A 17649-nucleotide genomic window follows, 5' to 3' on the forward strand; every position below is an offset into this window, starting at 1 on the left:
AGATAAACTGGACAGTCGGCTACAGAAGAAAGCACAAGGGACAGTTGGAAGAAATTCAAAAGAAAAGGACCCGCCATGCAGTCCAACTCCAAAGGGCCATCCCTGGTGCATTTCTTGCTGATATAAAGGCCCAGAGGAATCAGAAGCCTGAAGTTAGGAAGGCTCAAGGAGCAAAGAGGCCATCAGGGCTGCCAAGGAAGCAAAAAAGGCTAAGCAAGCTTCGAAAACCACAGCAATGGCTCCCACGAAGACAGCAACTAAACAAGAGATTGTGAAGCCTGGGAAGGTTTCTGCACCTTTCCTCCACCCGTGGAAAATGCTACATTGGGCTAGCAGATTTTTATTTTATTTATTTTTAAGGATTTTATTTATTCATTTGACAGAGAGTGAGAGAGGGAACACAAGCAGGAGGCGTGGGAGAGAGAGAAGCGGGCTTCCCAATGAGCAGGGAGCCCAATGTGGGACTGGATCCCAGGATTGTGACCCCAGGATTGTGACCTGAGCCGAAGGCAGATGCATAACAACTGAGCCACCCGGGTGCCCCTGGATCAGATTTTTAAATAAACATCTGACTATAACTAGGGAAAAAAAGATGGGGGGGTGGGTGTTCAGTCCTTTTTTTTTTTTTTTTGGACAGGTACCCAGTGTAAGCAGCGTGCTTTACATAAGGACAAGGGGAACTCAAGTTTTACGGAGACTGAAGCTTATAAAACTTTGGAGACCTCATTAAAACAGAAGAATATGAAACGACACATGCAAAATTAGGTATTCATTGAGAGTGAGAAAATAAATTTCCATGAATTACAAACTTTAAAAAAGCTGATGAATACCATACTTGTAAGATCGGAACGATAAGAAATTTTTACCTAACTACCTGACATGCCACCGTAGTATGTTTTTTTTTTTTAAAGATTTTATTTATTTATTTGACAGACAGAGATCACAAGTAGGCGGAGAGGCAGGCAGAGAGAGAGGGGGAAGCAGGCTCCCCGCTGAGCAGAGAGCCCGATGCGGGGCTCGATCCCAGGACCCTGGGATCATGACCTGAGCCAAAGGCAGAGGCTTTAACCCACTGAGCCACCCAGGTGCCCCGTGTTTTTAAAAATATTTTGTTTATTTGAGATAGAGAGTGCGTGCATGAGCAGGGAGAGGGGCAGAGGGAGAGGGAGAAGCCGATGCCCTGCTGGGCAAGGATCCTGAGGTGGGGGGAGGCTCGCCTTGGACCCCGAGGTTAGGACGTGAGCTGAAGGCAGATGCCCAACTGACTGAGCCACCCAGGCACCCCAACATTTTTTTTCCCCTACAATTTGGGCTGTATGCTCTTCACAGAGCAGTGATTTTTTTTTTTTAAGATTTTATTTATTTATTTGACAGGGAGCAAGAGACACAAGCAGGCAGACCAGCAGAGGGAGAGGGAGAAGCAGGTTCCCCTCTGAGCAGGGAGCCTGATGTGGGGCTCGATCCCAGGACCCTGGGATCATGACCTGAGCTGAAGGCAGTGCTTAACCAACTGAGTCACCCAAGCACCCCAAGAGCAGTGATTTTATTACATTTTTTAAAAAGATTTTATTTATTTATTTGACAGACAGAGGTCACAAGTACGCAGAGAGGCAGGCAGAGAGAGAGGGGGAAGCAGACTCCCTGCCGAGCAGAGAGCCCGATGCGGCATTCCATCCCAGGACCCTGGAATCATGACCTGAGCCAAAGGCAGGGGCTTTAATCCACTGAGCCATCCAGGTGCCCTATTACATTTTCTATAATGAGAAAGAAAAGTCAGGCTTCTAGCCTGTTTGATCAAAAAGTTTTGTATTTTATTTTTTATTTTATTCTGCTTTTTATAATCTGTTACAGGAAATGTCACATAAATCTTAAATTTCTCATATTGTCAGGCTTGGGAAAGCCAAACTTCATGTGTGGTTTCATCAGGAACTGTAAAGTTTGGTCGAAACAAAATGCGATCTAGGCCGAGACACACCCCTACGCCCTGCGTTCTAGAAAGTATTCACCGTAACACAGGAAGGCGCTTGGTGTTTGCGCTAGTTACAGGCTTGGGTCCTACAGCAGAGACGTTCTGATCCATTCAATTGCACAGGATTCCCAACAAAGAAGAAAGCAGTGTGTGGTACATTTAGAGTCACATATGACGACGTGTCATTGACTGTCTACCGCGCAGAATTCCTTGTCGCTAGGTGACAGAACGGAGTTCACTGCTTGTCTGAGAACTGGAAGGGTTTTCCGTAGACCACCTGCTGGTCTGTGCAATGCAGACCTTGGTTCTCCCCCACCGCCCACATTCTTCCCTCATCGGGTGCCTGGGGTAGAGTCTGGGGGACAGAGTGATGGGACCTCTTTCCCTGCACCTTTGTGTCAGGACACCAGCTGGATCAGCAGAGGGGGTATGGTATTGGTGATGGCTGGATTTCTGGAGACCACTGTCTGCACTGGGGCAGGGAGCCAACACCTAACTATTCCTGGCAGTGACTGTGAGCTTTATCATGATAACCCACGAACACTCCAACTAAAGGCAAATTCAACTTGGCTTCCCATGGCTGGACCTCAAGTTAGACCCAGCCTCTAGAGAGAGAAAATTGTTTTAGTGACATGGAACAATTTCCGAGACAAATCGTTAAGAGAATAAAACCGAGATATGGGACAATACGTATGGCAGGCTCTGCCCTGAGAGGCATGGAGCGTCACTCTGGAAGGAAGGGTGAGAATGGTGTTTTCTCCTCTGGGTGGCCGTGGGAATTTTCATAAGGGAACACTTGCTTTTTCCTGGTCGAACCCTTTCGAGTTCTACGAAGTATTTTCTAAATCACGTGCATGTCGTAATTTCTTATCTTTCTGATATAGATGCTTAGCAATTGATAAGCTCATTTTTTTGTTAACTTACTTTATTCTTTTAAAAATATTTCAGGGGCGCCTGGGTGGCTCAGTGGGTTAAAGCCTCTGCCTTCAGCTCAGGTCATGATCCCAGGGTCCTGGGATCGAGCCCCGCATCGGGCTCTCTGCTTGGCTGGGAGCCTGCTTCCTCCTCTCTCTCTCTGCCTGCCTCTCTGCCTACTTGTGATCTCTATCTGTCAAATAAATAAATCTTAAAAAAAAAAAAAAAGATTCTCTCTTTCCCTCTGAGCGCTGGGCACCTTCCCAACCAGTTCGCGTGCATACACACTCTCTCTCTCAAAAAAAAAAAAAAAATATATATATATATATAGCAAAATACATGTAACATAAAAATTTCCATTTTAACTATTTTAAGTGCATAACTCAGTGGCAGTAATCGCATTCACAATGTTGTGCAACGTCACATCTATTTCCAAAACTTTTTTTATCGCTCCAAATAGAAACTCTGTGTTCATCAGATAGTAACTCCCCACCCCCAGTCCCCTACGGAACCGCTGATTTCCTTTCTGTCTCCATGGATTTATCTATGACAGAGACTTCATCAAAGTGGAATCACGCGATGTGTGGCTTTTCGTGTCCTTCTTCCTTCACTGAGCGTACAGTTTTCAAGCTTCATCCACGTGGCGGCATGGATTGGCTTCTTGTTCCTTTTTAAGGCTGAATACCATTCCATCGTGGGTGCACGGCCCGTCCTGCTTATGCGTCCACCCGCTGACGGACGCTGGGCTGTTTCCATCTTCTGTGTGTCATGACTGACGTTGCTGTAAACAGGGGTGCACATGGATCTGTTCAAGTCCTTGTCCGTCTCTTTTGACCCTACCTAGGAGTCAAACTGTTGGGTCACGTGGTAATCCTACTTTGAGCTTTTTGAGGAACTGTCAAACTGTTTTCCATAATGGCTACACGCTTTTACATTCCTACCTGCAATGAATTGGGGTTGAAACCTTGATTTTTCTTTTCTTTTTTTTTTTTAAGTAAGCTCTATGCCCAGTGTGGCGTCCAGAGCTGGACTTGAACTCAAGACCCTGAGATCAAGACCTGAGCTGAGATCAAGCGTCAGATGCTTAACCGATGGAGCCACCCAGATGCCCCCAAACCTTGAACGGTTCCATCTGTGGCTTGCAGGGAAATGGACAGACTCCAGTGAGCTGAGGGTGAAGTCCCTTATCCTCTTTGCAAATCAGTTTCTGGGGGTGGGGCTCAGGGTGACCTAGGGAGGGGAGACCGGGGAGGGAGGGGCTGGGAGGGCCTCTAGAATTCTGCTGGGGGGAGGGGCACTCAGGCCTGCGAGCCATGAGAGGTGGGTGGCCGTGGCAGGGCAGAGTGGCAGAGGGAGAAACCAACACCCAGAGAGACCCCTGGACATGGAGCTGGAGGGTCATTGCTCCCAACTCCTCTCTGTGCAGCTGGGGAGACTGGAGGGTGGGGGCTGTCATGGGTCCGGACGACAGGATGATTGTTGCCGGAGTGCTTGCTCTGTGAAGGCCCCAGAGCGCCTCGCGGTAAACGTGACGATGCGGGCGAGGGAGAGTGTGGGAGCCACCGCGTAAACGCCAGCTGCCAGCTACTGGTCACAAGAGTCGTGGTAGCGGAGGTCCTACCACGTGCCAGACTCTGTACTGAAGCCCATCACGCGTGTTCTCCCGTTTAGCCCCGTGGCAATACTGTGAAGTAGAAATCTCCAAAACGACTTTCCAAGGGCGCCAGGGGGCCTCAGTCAGATACCGGACTCTTGATTTTGGCTCAGGTCCTGATCTCAGGGTCGGGAGATCAGCCCCGCGTCACGCTCCCTGCTCAGGGTGGACCCTGCTTGAGATTCTCTCTCTCCCTCTGCCCCTCCCTCTGTCCGCTTTTTCTCGCTCTCAGATAAATAAATCAATAAATAAAATCTTTTTTTTTTTAAAGATTCTATTTATTTATTTGACAGAGAGATCACAAGTAGGCAGAGAGGCAGACAGAGAGAGAGGGTGAAGCAGGCTCCCTACTGAGCAGAGAGCCTGATGGGGGGCTCGATCCCAGGACCCTGAGATCATGACCTGAGGGGAAGACAGAGGCTTAACCCACTGAGCCACCCAGGCACCCCAATAAATAAAATCTTAAAAAAAAAAAAAAGAAATAAAATGACTTTCCTGGCAGGGAAACTGAGGCCAAGGTCATGCAATGAGTAAGGGGCGGAGCCAGGGCTTGAGGATGATGTCATTCCACTGACGCCCCCCTCCCCCTCGCAGCTCTTCTGGACTTGGGGTCTCCATCCTCACTGGTCTTCTTTAGCCCTGTGCCGGCGGCTTGTGGTCTCCCGGCGGGGCCTCTGGGAGTTTGACAGGGGCCCATTACAGCTCTGGGCGGTGGCTCTCTGAATTGTCAAGTTGACTCATAGAAGTATTATAGGTCCCAGGTTCCATCTCCACTTTAAAGAGGGAGGGCCAGACTCTGAAATGGGTATTTCCCCAAGGACTTCACCAGCCCCTGGAATCCTGCAGCATCTACTCTGATTCTGGGGTGCAAGATGGTGACGGATGTTGACTCAATGAGAGGGAAGTCTTTCTCGTGGCTTCCGGAGCTCAAGGTGGACTGGAGGCCTTGGGAGGGAGTGAGTGTCCCCTGGTGCGGAGCTTCCTCTGCGGTTTACCAAAACCCGGCAGATAAATGCCCCTTCCCCTCACCCACACAAAGACCGCCCACCTGCCCCAAGGCAGATAGAGTACTGCCCTTGAGTTTGCCAGGACAGGGGTGGGGAGCAGGGTGGGAATGTCAGTCTGGGGCTGTTTCTGTCCCCCACAGATCTGCTCCATCAGCTGCGTGATAAGGGACATCAAAGCAGACCATCGTCCGCAGGAAGATGGAGTGGCCCCAGGAGGAGCAGTGGGGCTCAGGGCTGGGGTCTCCCCTCCGCCAGGAAGAGCACTACAGGACCACCTAAGGACAGAAACAGTTTGATTCACTTGCTTAATTTCTAGAGAGACATTCTCTATGGACATGTTCCTCTTGCCACTTACATGAAACAGAACACAGCACATGATAGCCTCTTCTGTAAAGCTTCCCAGCACCGTCTGGGCATAGGGAGGTGTTACCCTGAGAGGGAGCCTTCCTGGTCCAAAGGGCCTGGGTAGTAAGCTGGGGGCCAGGGAGGGAAGTGATGGGGCCATGCGTCCCTAGATTGGAGCTCCTGCAAATTCCCACACTTCTGGCCTCTCTGATGAGGGCTTTTGCCGCCAAACCACCATCCAGCCGCACATGGACCATCCAGCCACCCACCTTTTTTTTTTTTTTTAAGATTTTATTTATTTGAGAGAGAGAATGAGAGAGAGAGAGAGAGAGAGAGAGCACAAGGTGGGGAGGGTCAGAGGGAAAAGCAGACTCCCTACTGAGCAGGGAGCCGGATGCAGGTCTCCATCCTGGGACTCCAGGATCATGACCTGAACTCAAGACAGCCGCCCAACCAACTGAGCCACCCAGGGACCCAATTTTTTTTTTAACTTAAATTCAACACCCACCCACCTTTGGGCTGAGATGGATATGATCCATCTCATCCAAGAGTTCCATCCTAGAGCTGGGAAGAGTTCTAGATAGAGGCAACAGCAAGGACAAAGGCTTGAGGCTGGAATGAGTTTGGTGAATTCAAGGGTCAGCCTGGCCAGGGGGGACATGGCAGGTGATACAAGGCTGCGAGATGGACAGGACCAGATCAAATAGGTCTTGTCGGCCAAGAGGGGAGTTAGGATTTTGTTCCAAATGCCAGAAGAAGCTACTGGAGGGTTTAGTGCAGGAGGCTGGGGTGTTGTCACTTAGATTTATAAAGATCCCAGCCAAAGGTTGTGGGGCAAGAGTGGAGGACAGGGCGGGAGTAGGGGCGCCTGGGTGGCTCAGTGGGTTAAGCGTCTGCCTTTGGCTCAGGTCATGATTCCAGGGTCCTGGGGTTGAGCCATTTCTCGGGCTCCTCCCTCTGCCTGCCACTCCCTCTGCCTGTGCCCTCTCTCTGTCAAATGAATAAATTAAATCTTAAAAAAAAAATAAAAGAGTGGAGGACGGGTTGGGGGTACGGCTCAGTGACTGTGGCCCACCCCCTCCTACCACTTCTCCAAAATCCTTCCTTCTTCGAGGCCCCTCCCCAATTCCAGGTGAGGTGAGGATGACCCCAGGACTCCAGGGGACCTCAGCGGTCCTGGAGGGATGTGAGCCAGGCCTGCGGCCAGGTCTAGCCAGCAGCTGGGGCTCAGAGTGGAGCCACAGAAACTGGGGTCAGGTTAAATAAAGAAGACCTCTGGGGCAGATGAGGCAAGAACCCGGTGGAAGTCTCTTGAAGGACGGACGGATGGGCGGTTGTTTGGTGCTGGAGCAGCAGGTCTGGACATCTACTCCGGCAGCCCTAATATCCAAGTCAGCCCAAGAGATAACATTTAATAACAGCAAATGCTTATTCAACACTGAACTTGGCTCGGCACTGTGTTTAGCATTTCATGTACATTCTCCTTTAAGATTCATATCCACCCAGTGAGGTGTGACAGTTCCCATTTTACAGATGGACAAACTGAAGCCCAGAGAGGTTGCGTGACTTGCCCAAGGCCACACAGCTATAGACCAGCCTCCCTGTGCCTGAGGCCAACACACCTGAAGAAAGACCGAGGCTAGGAGGGTTTTAATCTCCATGGGGACTGGAAAGCATAGATCACGAGCACCAGCTCTGTCTGGGAGATGGGGCCCCCAGCCGATTCGATATTTGTGTAGGCTACGTCCGACTGTCACCAGCATCTTTCTTCTCATGCCCCATGCTCCTGTCCAGGATCCCGGGCTCCGGCAGAATGGACACTGGCTTCCCAAGGAGAACTGTCCTCCCTGGTGGCAAGGGAAGGAGTGTGCTTGCCAGCTACCCTCCGCGGCTGGGGGGGCTGCTCGCTCCAGATTCACTCAAGCTTCTGCTCTGTCCACTCTCCTGGGCTCTGGGGTCATCAGTGCAGGTGGAACCGTTCCAGGAATCCTCCCCAAGGAAGGAAGATACCTGTTTATTTATCTTTTTAGCATCTAGGAATGTGCCCCACATGCCATGGAAGTCAAGTTTTTAAATTAAATTAAAAAAAAAATTCTCCCAGCCACCCCGTGAAGAAGGCACTCTTAGCCCCCTCTCACAGATGAAGAAACCGAGGCTCAGAGTGACTTGCCGTGGCTCCTCGGCCCGCAGGGGACACTTGACATTTTCCCATTTGATTCTCTCAGGGCTTCTGTGCTCCAGCTGAAGGAGGCTGTTGGGGAGGAGGGGAGCAGGAAGGGAAGCAGGAAGAATACCAGGGATGCGTTGGGCTGTTTGTTCTTTGGGAGGAGCAGGACAGGAGAGGAGATAGGCTGGGATCTCACAGACCTCAGGACCAAAGTCCTCCAACAGCAAAAGGCCAGTGGGCAGCAGTCCCCAGAACCCCACGGGACTGGCTCCCGCAGTGGGCACGGCAGACCCCGTGCCGTGAACCCAGCACCCTTCGGAGGCTCACCGAAAGGTTTCCATTTCTTATAAAATCGAAAGAAAATGAACTTTCAGGTCGAAAAAAGTGTGGGCGTTTGGAGTGCTTTTTTAAAACTGGGGAATAGTTGACATATCACACGATATTAGTTCCAGGTGCGCAAGAGAAGGATTTGACATCCGCGTGTGTGGAGAAGTGACCACTGCCTGCCATCACCACCGCGTGTCCCTGTTTTGTTTTTCTTGGCTTTTTCTCGTGATGAGGACTTTTCAGACCTATTCTGTTAGCAGCTTTCAATTATGCTAGAGTATAATTAAGCATAGTCACCGTGGTGTACCTCCTGTGACTTCTTTACTTTATAACTGAAAGTTTATATCTTTTGACCCCTTCATCCGTTTCGCCCACCCCTGAGAAAATGTTTAATATATAACGTTAATTTTTTTTTTTTGAGAGAGAAAGTGTGTGTATGAGTCGGGGAGACAGGCAGAGGGGGAGGGAGAGACAATCTCCAGCAGATCCCTGCGCAGCACAGAGCCCCACCCCCACCCCCACCGGGCTCGATCTCACAACCCTGAGATCACGACCTGAGCTGAAATCCAGAGTCGGGTTGTAACATACAGTGTTAAGTTGGTTTCCGGTGCGTTAATACAGAACACTGACACATTCATTGAGCGCCGTGGAAAAGACAATAGGTGTGCGTGTTTGTGCATGGGTACATGAAAATACGCGTAGTTACTTCAGGAAGAGGCCCATGAAGGCAGAAGTACCCTGGGCTCGCAGAGGTCATAACGGGGCCCTGGGAGGTTGCCAGAACTTTCTCACAGGCCTGAGGTCTGAGACTGAGGGTCCACACGCAGCTGCCAGGTATGGATGTGTGTGTGGGGCGGGGGGGGGGGGGGGGGGGGGGGGGGTAAGTTACCCTCCTCACAGCCAACACAAGGGGGGCACTGGACTCCTGGTCCTAATAACAAATATATCCGTTAACTATTAAAACTCCAGGTGTTATCTCCCTTAATGCTTTTAACACTTTTGTTCTCATTTTACAGAGGAAGAGATTGATCTGAGAGGTTAAGTAACTGGGCCCGAGGTCACACAGTTGGCAAGGGCAGAACCAGGATTCCACTGGTTCCATATTGCCCTCTCAAGGACTTCCAAGGACCCTTTCCGCCCCAGGAGTCTGGAACTTTCTGCAGCCTTCCGCTGGGGGAGGGGGGGTAATTAATTGTTTTCTGGTTGTTTCCTGTGCTCAAGCTTCTCTCCCTGCTGAGGCTTGATCACTTTATTTATTTAAAAGACTTTATTGGGGTGCCTGAGTAGCTCAGTGGGCTAAAGCCTCTGCCTTCAGCTCAGGTCATGATCCCAGGGTCCTGGGATGGAGCCCTACATCAGGGCTCTCTGCTCAGCGGGGAGCCTGCTTCCTCCCTCTATCTCTGCCTGCCTCTTTGCCTACTTGTGATCTCTGTCTGTCAAGTGAATAAATAAAATCTTTAAAAAAATTAAAAAAAAAAAGACTTTATTTATTTATTTGACAGACAGAGATCACAAGTAGGCAGAGAAGTGGGCAGAGAGAGAGGAGGAAGCAGGCTGCCCGCTGAGCAGGGAGCCCGATGCAGGGCTTGATCCCAGGACACCGGGATCATGACCTGAGTGGAAGGCAGAGGCTTTAATCCACTGAGCCACCCGGGCGCCCCAAGAAATAAAATATTAAAAAATCTTTTTCTGAGAAGTGGCCAAGGAGGCAGTGAGGGAAATGTATAGCTTCAAATACATTTCTTGGTAAAAAGATGAAACGAAAAATGAATGAACTGAACATTCAACTTGAGAAGTGAGAAAAAGAGCAATAAAATAAAAGAAACATCAAGAGGAAGAGCTAATAGGACATAAAGGAAGGAAATGAGGACAATTAAGGACACAAAACCAGGAGCTGGGTCTTTAAGAAGACCAATATGATGGGATGTCTAGGGACATGCCCGGACTGCAGATTCCTTGGTGGGGAGCCTTCGTGGATATTTCTCCCACCGAGCTTTTGGTAGTAATCATTCAGCCAAGTGTACTAGTTATCCCTTGCCGTGTAACAAATTCATCCAAACGTAGAGACATAAAACCAGAAACAGGTTTCGCACAGCTTCTGTGCTCCAATCCAGACAGGACTTTGCTGGGTCTCTCACAAGGCTGCAGTCAAGCTGTTGGCGACCTCAGCCACCCCACGACTTAAGTCGCCAGGGGGTAGGGGTGGGGGGAATCCATTGCCCGGTTCACTCGGTGGGCTGTCAGCGAGCCTCAGGTCTTCACTGGCTGTGGGCTGGAGACATGGATTCCTTGGCACATGGCCCATGGGCCTCGTCCGTAGGACTGATCATAATGTGGCTTGCTTCCCCCGGAGTTAGGACACAGAAAGAGAGGGAAGGGGACAGTCCTCTTTAATGTCGCTTTTTGTAATCAGTCTTTTCAGAACCTAATTTTGGAAGTGACACCCTGTGACTTTTGCCCTATTCTAGTATTCTGCCAGTTACATGAAAGTCTCTGGGTCCAGCCACAGTCAAGAGGAGTCAATATATCAAGGTGTGAATTCCAGGAGGTAGGGATCTCTGGGCACCACGACCCAGGCTGTGTGTCACACAAAGGTCATCCTTCTGGAGGGCAACTCTTCCTTTCGCTAAGTGAGGGCCGCGAACCATGGGTTGGGAGCTAAGGCAAGCTCTGCTACTCAGTCCTTACATGGGACCCTTCCTTCCCCATCTGAAAAATGGGATCATAATAAATATCACCTTGAACATTTGTTGAGTTTATTGTGATGAGGGCTGGATGAACTGCTGGACAGAGTACCCTATAGGAGGAAGGCTTTATTTTATTTATTTTCTCAAGAAAGAGTGAGAGAGAGAGAGTGCACAGAGGGAGAGGGAGAAGCAGACTCCCTGGGGAGCAGAGAACCGACACAGAGCTCCATCCCAGGATCCTGAGATCTTAACCTGAGCCAAAGGCAGACGCTTAACCAGGCTAAGCCACCTGGGCGCCCCGGAAGGCAGACATTATTAAGAGAACAAGGTTGGTGATGCAAGAATTGGACATTTAGATATTTTCTTTCCTTCTCTTTCTTTCCTCCCTCCCTCCCTTTGCCCCTTCCTTTTAAAAGATTTTTTAAAAATTTATTTATTTATTTATTTGACAGAGAGAGAGAGAGAGCACAAACAGGCAGAGTGGCAGGCAAAGGGCGAGGGAGAATCAGGTTCCCTGCTGAACAAGGATCCCAACTCGGGGCTCGATCCCAGAACCCTGGGATCATGACCTGAGCCGAAGGCAGTCGTTCAGCTAACTGAGAAAGTCAGGCGCCTCTATTTCAACAAATCTTTCTTTGATGTCACACATACACACAGAAGAGTGTCTGATTCGGAACGAGGGCACGTGCTCCCCCCCCTTTTTTTTTTAAAGATTTTATTTATTTTTATTTATTTGACAGAGAGAGATCACAAGTAGGCAGAGAGGCAGAGAGAGGAAGGGAAGTAGGCTCCCTGCCGAGCAGAGAGCCCGACGTGGGACTCTATCCCAGGACCCTGAGATCATGACCGGAGCCGAAGGCAGCGGCTCAAACCACTGAGCCACCCAGGCGCCCACGTGCTCCCCTCTTTAAGGACTTTTCTAAAACAAGTGAGCGTGTAAGTTCTTTCTACTTTGTGAGCTTATCGAAACCTACCCGGAGCTAGAATTACGCTATAATCAGAAAAATAGCACCTTTTCAAGGTGTAGTTTCTGTTGATAAGGGGTTTTTGTGTACAGAGCACTTGAAAATTCCTTATCTTGCTTGGGCTTTGCCGCAGCCCTGGGAGGAAGGCCGAGAAGGGATTGATTTCCTTGTGGCTTAAAATGAGGAAATCACCTTCCTCTCGAGGAAGGTGGGGGCCTGGAGGTGGTGTCCTCTGTGAGCACTGGGCAGCAAGCCACCCGTCAGCTCCTGGCACCCGAGGCCTCCCCGTGGGGCCGGCCTGCCCGCACCCCTTCCCAGAGCGGAAACCACTCTGGCCGGCCAAACCAGGGCTCTAGAAAAATCCTGCTTTTTTGGGAATCCACCCTAAATTCGTGGTCAGGATGCAGTCAAACGTCCTATGCAAATAGATTTTAATGCAGCCGCACTTTTAAGAGCAAACATTTAGAATTAAGGTTAAGTGTTCAGCAAAAGGAAACGAGTCCAATCAATTTAGCCAGTGAACAGCGTAATAGTTCAGGGGCATTACACGATCGTTGTGAAATACAGATTTGTGAGCATTAACGTTTAGTCAATGAAGCAGGACACAAAACGGCATCGACAGAGAGCTGCCTGTGATATGAGTCCACAGAGAACCCGGAGGAGGGAAAGGCACCCGGAGAGCAAGCAGGTTTCCTTCTGGCGGGAGGGTTGTGAGCGCTTGCTTTGTTTCTGACTTTTCTCACCCTTCATATCTCGAACTGCCTTTGTGAGCCCGTCAGTGACGTAAGTCACCGAAGATCAAAGCATTTAAACTCCCAGTACCTGCCCCACTTCAGCCCCCCCCCACCGCCTTCTCTGATTTTTAACAGTTGGATGTTGATACTTCTAGAGTTTTCCTTGAATCCACCATGGGTTGCTTTTAAGACTTACTCGTACAATCAGAAAAATCATGGGGTGAGGGGAGAAAACAAAACAAAAGGCTCTCAATGAACCTTGACATCAGAGAAAATGAGAAGCTTCGAGGTTTTTTTTACAGAGCAAGTCTCTCTGTTTGAGGATGAGGAAGCGGGGCTCGGGACCTCAGGTGGCTTGCCAAGCTCATACAGGATTCGTGCTGGCCCGGCTGGGCAGGGGATGGGCGGTTAGGAGCAGGGGGGCTGGAGGGTGGGTAGGGGGGGCTGGGTGCAGGGGGTGGGAGGCAGGGGCTGGGTGCAGGGGGCCTGGGGGCTGGAGGCAGGAGGCTGGGAGCAGGTAAGTCCGGAGGATGCTCTGGGTGGGGCTGGGCACGCCCAGATGAGAAGTGTCTCTCCTGTTTGTTCTGGGTCCTGGGAGATGCCCGTGGAGAGACACCCGGCAGAAGGGACTAAAGTCCCCATTTATGGCCTTGAGAGAGTTAATGTGTAATATTCTAGAATATAAACTGGGCCGGGAGGTGCAATTCTGAGCCCAGGCCTCCAGGAGCCCCGAGAGCTGCGGCCAGGAGCTGCCACCATGTCGGTGAGGATGCCGGCTTCCCGGCTGCTCCCCTCCTCCGTTCCTGGATCCCTGCCTGAGCACAGCGGCTTGGTGGGGAGGGGGGCTGGGGAAGAGCGTCACTGCCCCACTCTGGGCCTCGGTTTCCCTATCTGTATCGTGACCGAGTGGAACAGACAGACAGACGGCCTCCACTGCCCTGTCGCAGGGATGTTTTCTGCTCTTCCCAGCACCCTGCAGCGGGAGCCCACGCCTGCCTCTCTCCCTCTCTACACTCAGTTGCTTATCCATAATAATAATAATATTAGGAGTAATAATAATTGCCAACACCCACTGAATTTTTTAAAAATTATGTATTTATTTGAGAGAGAGAGCGTGCACACGAGCAGGGGGAGGGGCAGAAGGAGAAACAGACTCCCTGATGAGCCAGGCCTCAAACTCAGGACTCCAAGATGTGACCTGAGACCAAGGCAGACCGATCGATGCCTCTCGACTGAGCTTTCCAAAGATGAAGAAACTGAGGCTGGGGGAGGAAGTGGCCCAAGGTCACAACCTGTGAAGTGCAGGAGTTTGAGTGGATCCTCCTTGCGGTCCCTGGTTCTCTGTCATAGCTGGCTGTGTGGCTTCAGACAAGTCACTCCCCCTCTCTGAGCCCCAGTTTCCTGCCTTTGTGGAACTGGTCACAGACGGCGTCTGAGGATCAGAAAGTGTCTTAGTGTCCCGTGGCTGCCGTAACACATTGATTCAGAGTTTCAGAGGGTAGAAGTCTGAAATCCAGGGGTCGGCAGGGTCAGGTCTCCCCTGAAGGCTCCAGGCAAGGATCCTTTCTGGTCTCTTCCAGCTTCCAGTGGTTGCGGGGAGTCCGGTGGTCCTTGGCTGTGGCCGGATGGCTCCCATCTCTGCTTCTGTCCTCGGAGCCTTCTCCTCTGCATGTCTGTGTCCTTGGACCCACTTTCCCTTTGCTTATCAGGATGCCAGTCATATTGGGCTTAAGGCCCGCCCTAAGCAATTCTTAATTTGATTGCATCTGCAAAGACCGTAACTCCAGATAGGTCACAGCCTCGGGTGTTAGGTGGCCGTGACTTTTTGGGAAACACCATTCAAGCCAGTATGGATAAGATGCAGAATGTGTGGGGCACCTGGGTGGCTCAGTCAGTTGAGCAGCTACCTTCGGCTCAGGTCATGATCCCAGGGTCCTGGGATTTAGGGTCCCTGCTCAGCAGGGAGACTGCTTCTCACTCTCCCTCTGCCTCTGCCTGCCGCTCTGCCTACTTGTGCTCTCTATCTTTCTGTCAAATAAATAAATACAATCTTAAAAAAGAAAAAAAAAGATGCAGAACGTGAATGCCACAGGTGGGGTCATGTGTGGCAGGGATGATGTCGTACCTGTCCTCAGCCTCTGGGGGTGGGGGGCGGGGAGCTCTGTGGCCCAGAGACCTTCCCGACCCTCTTTCTGCTTCTCCGCTCATTCCAACCCTGCCTTCTCTTCCCTCCTGCTCCAGAGAGCACCCAGTCCAAATCTCTCTCTTTTTTTTTAAATATTTTATTTATTTGACAGAGAGAAATCACAACTAGGTAGAGAGGCAGGCAGAGAGAGGAGGAAGCAGGCTCCCTGCCGAGCAGAGAGCCTAATGTGGGGCTAGATCCCAGGACCCTGAGATCATGACCTGAGCTGAAAGCAGAGGCTTTAACCCACTGAGCCACCCAGGCGCCCCCAGTCCAAATCTCTTATATTAATGGTGGGGGAACCCTTCCCAGCTCGGTGCCCTCGAGGGTGCAGAGGGTGAGTGCGACCTGCAGCCCCATGCGATGGTGCTTGTGAGTGGCAGAAATGCTCTGGGCATGCGTGTGATGGGCTTTTTGTGCAATGCTTCTCTGTTGGCACAGGGAAAATTTGAGATAATGAACATGGACATGAAGTTGGGGACAACCCTGAAGATCAAGGGCAAGATTGCCAGTGATGCTGATGGGTGAGCAAGGGGAGGGGCGGGGAGTGGGGGATGGGGTGGGGCAGAAGGGGGCAGGGGAGCTGTCCACAAGCCCAAACAGGCCTGGAAGGTGGGGGCGGGCAGGGCAGCCCTGTGAGATGCACACGGAGGACAGCGACCTCAGCCCAAAAGGGCTTTTTTTACGTCCTTGCTCATTCTCACACCCTCCCACGCCCCCGCTGGCTCCCCTCCTGTGAGGGGCCTGCCTTCATGGCTGAGGCTGCTTGGGGACCCTCAGAATTTCACAGCTCATGCTATATGCTCAACTCCGTGGTCCCCAAAGACGTTGACGGGGCAGGTGGAGAAGCCCCTGGAGCTCTGCCCAGCCCCCCGGGGGGTCAGGTGTGTCTATTGAAAGCCCACGCCCGCCCCCTCCATCACCCGCTTTACCCCGCTGAACCGGCAGAGGGCCAACCTCTCACATGTTACACCGGGGACAGCCACCAGGAGGCGCCAAGGGGTCTCACTTGCCTCCTCTCCGTTAGGAGGGGCCTCAGGGACGCTCCCCGGGGTTACAGCTCAGCATCAGGATCTACCTGTGTGCTGAACCGGTAGAGAATTTCTTGAGGCTGATCTCCATGAACTTTTGGTTGGGGAGGGGCGGGCTGATGTAGGTGGGAGGAGCCAACAGCAAGGTCACCCCCCTCCTCCTACTTGGGTTCCTCAAGTTTACAGACATTTGTGAGTCCTCGGGTCTGAGACCCCCCGCTGAAAGCACCCTCTTTATGACTCAGCGCATCCTACTTTCAGGCACCTTGACGGCCTAAGCCAGGCTGTAGAGACCCCTAATTGAGCACCTGCAACGACAGGGAGCTCACATTTAACGTTTAAACCTTAGCTTAGGAGCGCCTGGGTGGCTCAGTGGGTTAAGCCTCTGCCTTCCGCTCAGGTCATGGTACCAGGGTCCTGGGATCAAGCCCCACATCGGGCTCTCTGCTCAGTGGGAAGCCTGCTTCCTCCTCTCTCTCTCTCTCTGCCTGCCTCTCCAACTACTTGAGATCTCTGTCTGTTAAAAAAAAAAAAAAAAGTCTGTTTCTTAAAAAAACAAAACAAAACACAAAACCTTAGCTTAAATGTTTAGGGTCAAACACAATAGGCCTCCAGATACCTGAGGACAGCAGTCCTCCCCCCCCCCCCCCCCCCCCCCCCCCCCCCCCGGCCAGGATGGGCATTTCCCATCCCAGACACTGTCACTCCCAGTGACCCTCCTGTCCAGAGCCTGAGTCCGGGCACCAAACGGAACTCGGTTCTCCCCATGCTACGTTTGACCGGGTTGTTGCCTCCTTTGTTTTAAGGCACGGGCTGCAATTAATACTTTCTCTCGTGATCCTTTCCGCTTGTGGTCAACCCAAGCAGTTTCCCCCAGGGCTGGCCCCCAGTCCTGACTTGTCACCCCTTTCCCGCCAGATTTGTGATCAATCTAGGCCAGGGGCCGGAGAAGCTCAACCTGCATTTCAACCCACGCTTCAGTGAATCCACTATCGTCTGCAACTCACGGGATGGCAGATGGGGGCAGGAGCAACGGGAAGGTCATATGTGCTTCAGCCCCGGGTCAGAGGTCAAGGTGAGGTTGGAGGGGAAAGGCACCTGAGGAGGAGGTCATTGGGAGAGCCCAGAGGGTAGGGCCCCCTGGCCTAGACACGTGTTGGCACTGTTTTGAGCCACCGCGGGCCGCCCCGGCCCACTTCCGGGGCCTCCTGCCTCCCTGACACCCTCCTCTCTCCACAGATCACCGTGACCTTTGGGGATGACGGATTCGAAGTGAAGCTGCCAGATGGGCACCAGCTGACCTTTCCCAACAGGATGGGCCACAGCCACCTGAGCTACCTGAGCGTGCTGGGCGGGCTGAGCGTCTCCTCCTTCAAGATCGACTAAGGGGACAGCGCCTCCCTGGAGTGAAGACCCCGGGTGCAGATGCCCTCTCCTGGGCTTCTCCACCCACTCACACAGGACCAGCGGTTCCTGCCCCTGGGACCTTCCTCTCCTCCCCTAAGGCTAAGAACCAACAAAGAACCCATCTTTAAGCCAGTCTTTCCATGGCCACTGTTTTCATTACATCACACCCTCAGCATCCTCATGCTATGGAGAAGGAAACTGAGGCACGAGGTCACAGGGCTGCAAGGTGGGGGTCGGGACGCGCTCCCAAACACTT

The 17649-nt window shown here is 51.7% G+C and overlaps 1 protein-coding gene across 1 annotated transcript; it reads left to right on the top strand.

Annotated features, from left to right (window-relative positions):
• The first annotated feature begins 13458 nt into the window (after positions 1–13458).
• On the top strand, positions 13459–17528 carry LGALS2 (galectin 2). Its single transcript, XM_046012953.1, has 4 exons — positions 13459–13533; positions 15397–15479; positions 16905–17061; positions 17226–17528. The coding sequence occupies exons 1-4, from the start codon at positions 13528–13530 to the stop codon at positions 17370–17372; spliced, it is 393 nt and encodes a 130-aa protein (XP_045868909.1). The 5' UTR covers positions 13459–13527; the 3' UTR covers positions 17373–17528.
• The last annotated feature ends 121 nt before the right edge of the window (positions 17529–17649 follow it).

The sequence above is a fragment of the Meles meles genome, chromosome 7, assembly GCF_922984935.1.
Source record: "Meles meles chromosome 7, mMelMel3.1 paternal haplotype, whole genome shotgun sequence".
NCBI classification, from domain to species: Eukaryota; Metazoa; Chordata; class Mammalia; order Carnivora; family Mustelidae; genus Meles; species Meles meles.

What these genes read in the sequence shown, in the direction of transcription:
- LGALS2 (XM_046012953.1), top strand. An exon ending in ATTGCCAGTGATGCTGATGG is followed by an intron (nt 15,480 to 16,904) that starts GTGAGCAAGGGG and finishes CTTTCCCGCCAG; the next exon opens with ATTTGTGATCAATCTAGGCC. An exon ending in GCCCCGGGTCAGAGGTCAAG is followed by an intron (nt 17,062 to 17,225) that starts GTGAGGTTGGAG and finishes CTCTCTCCACAG; the next exon opens with ATCACCGTGACCTTTGGGGA.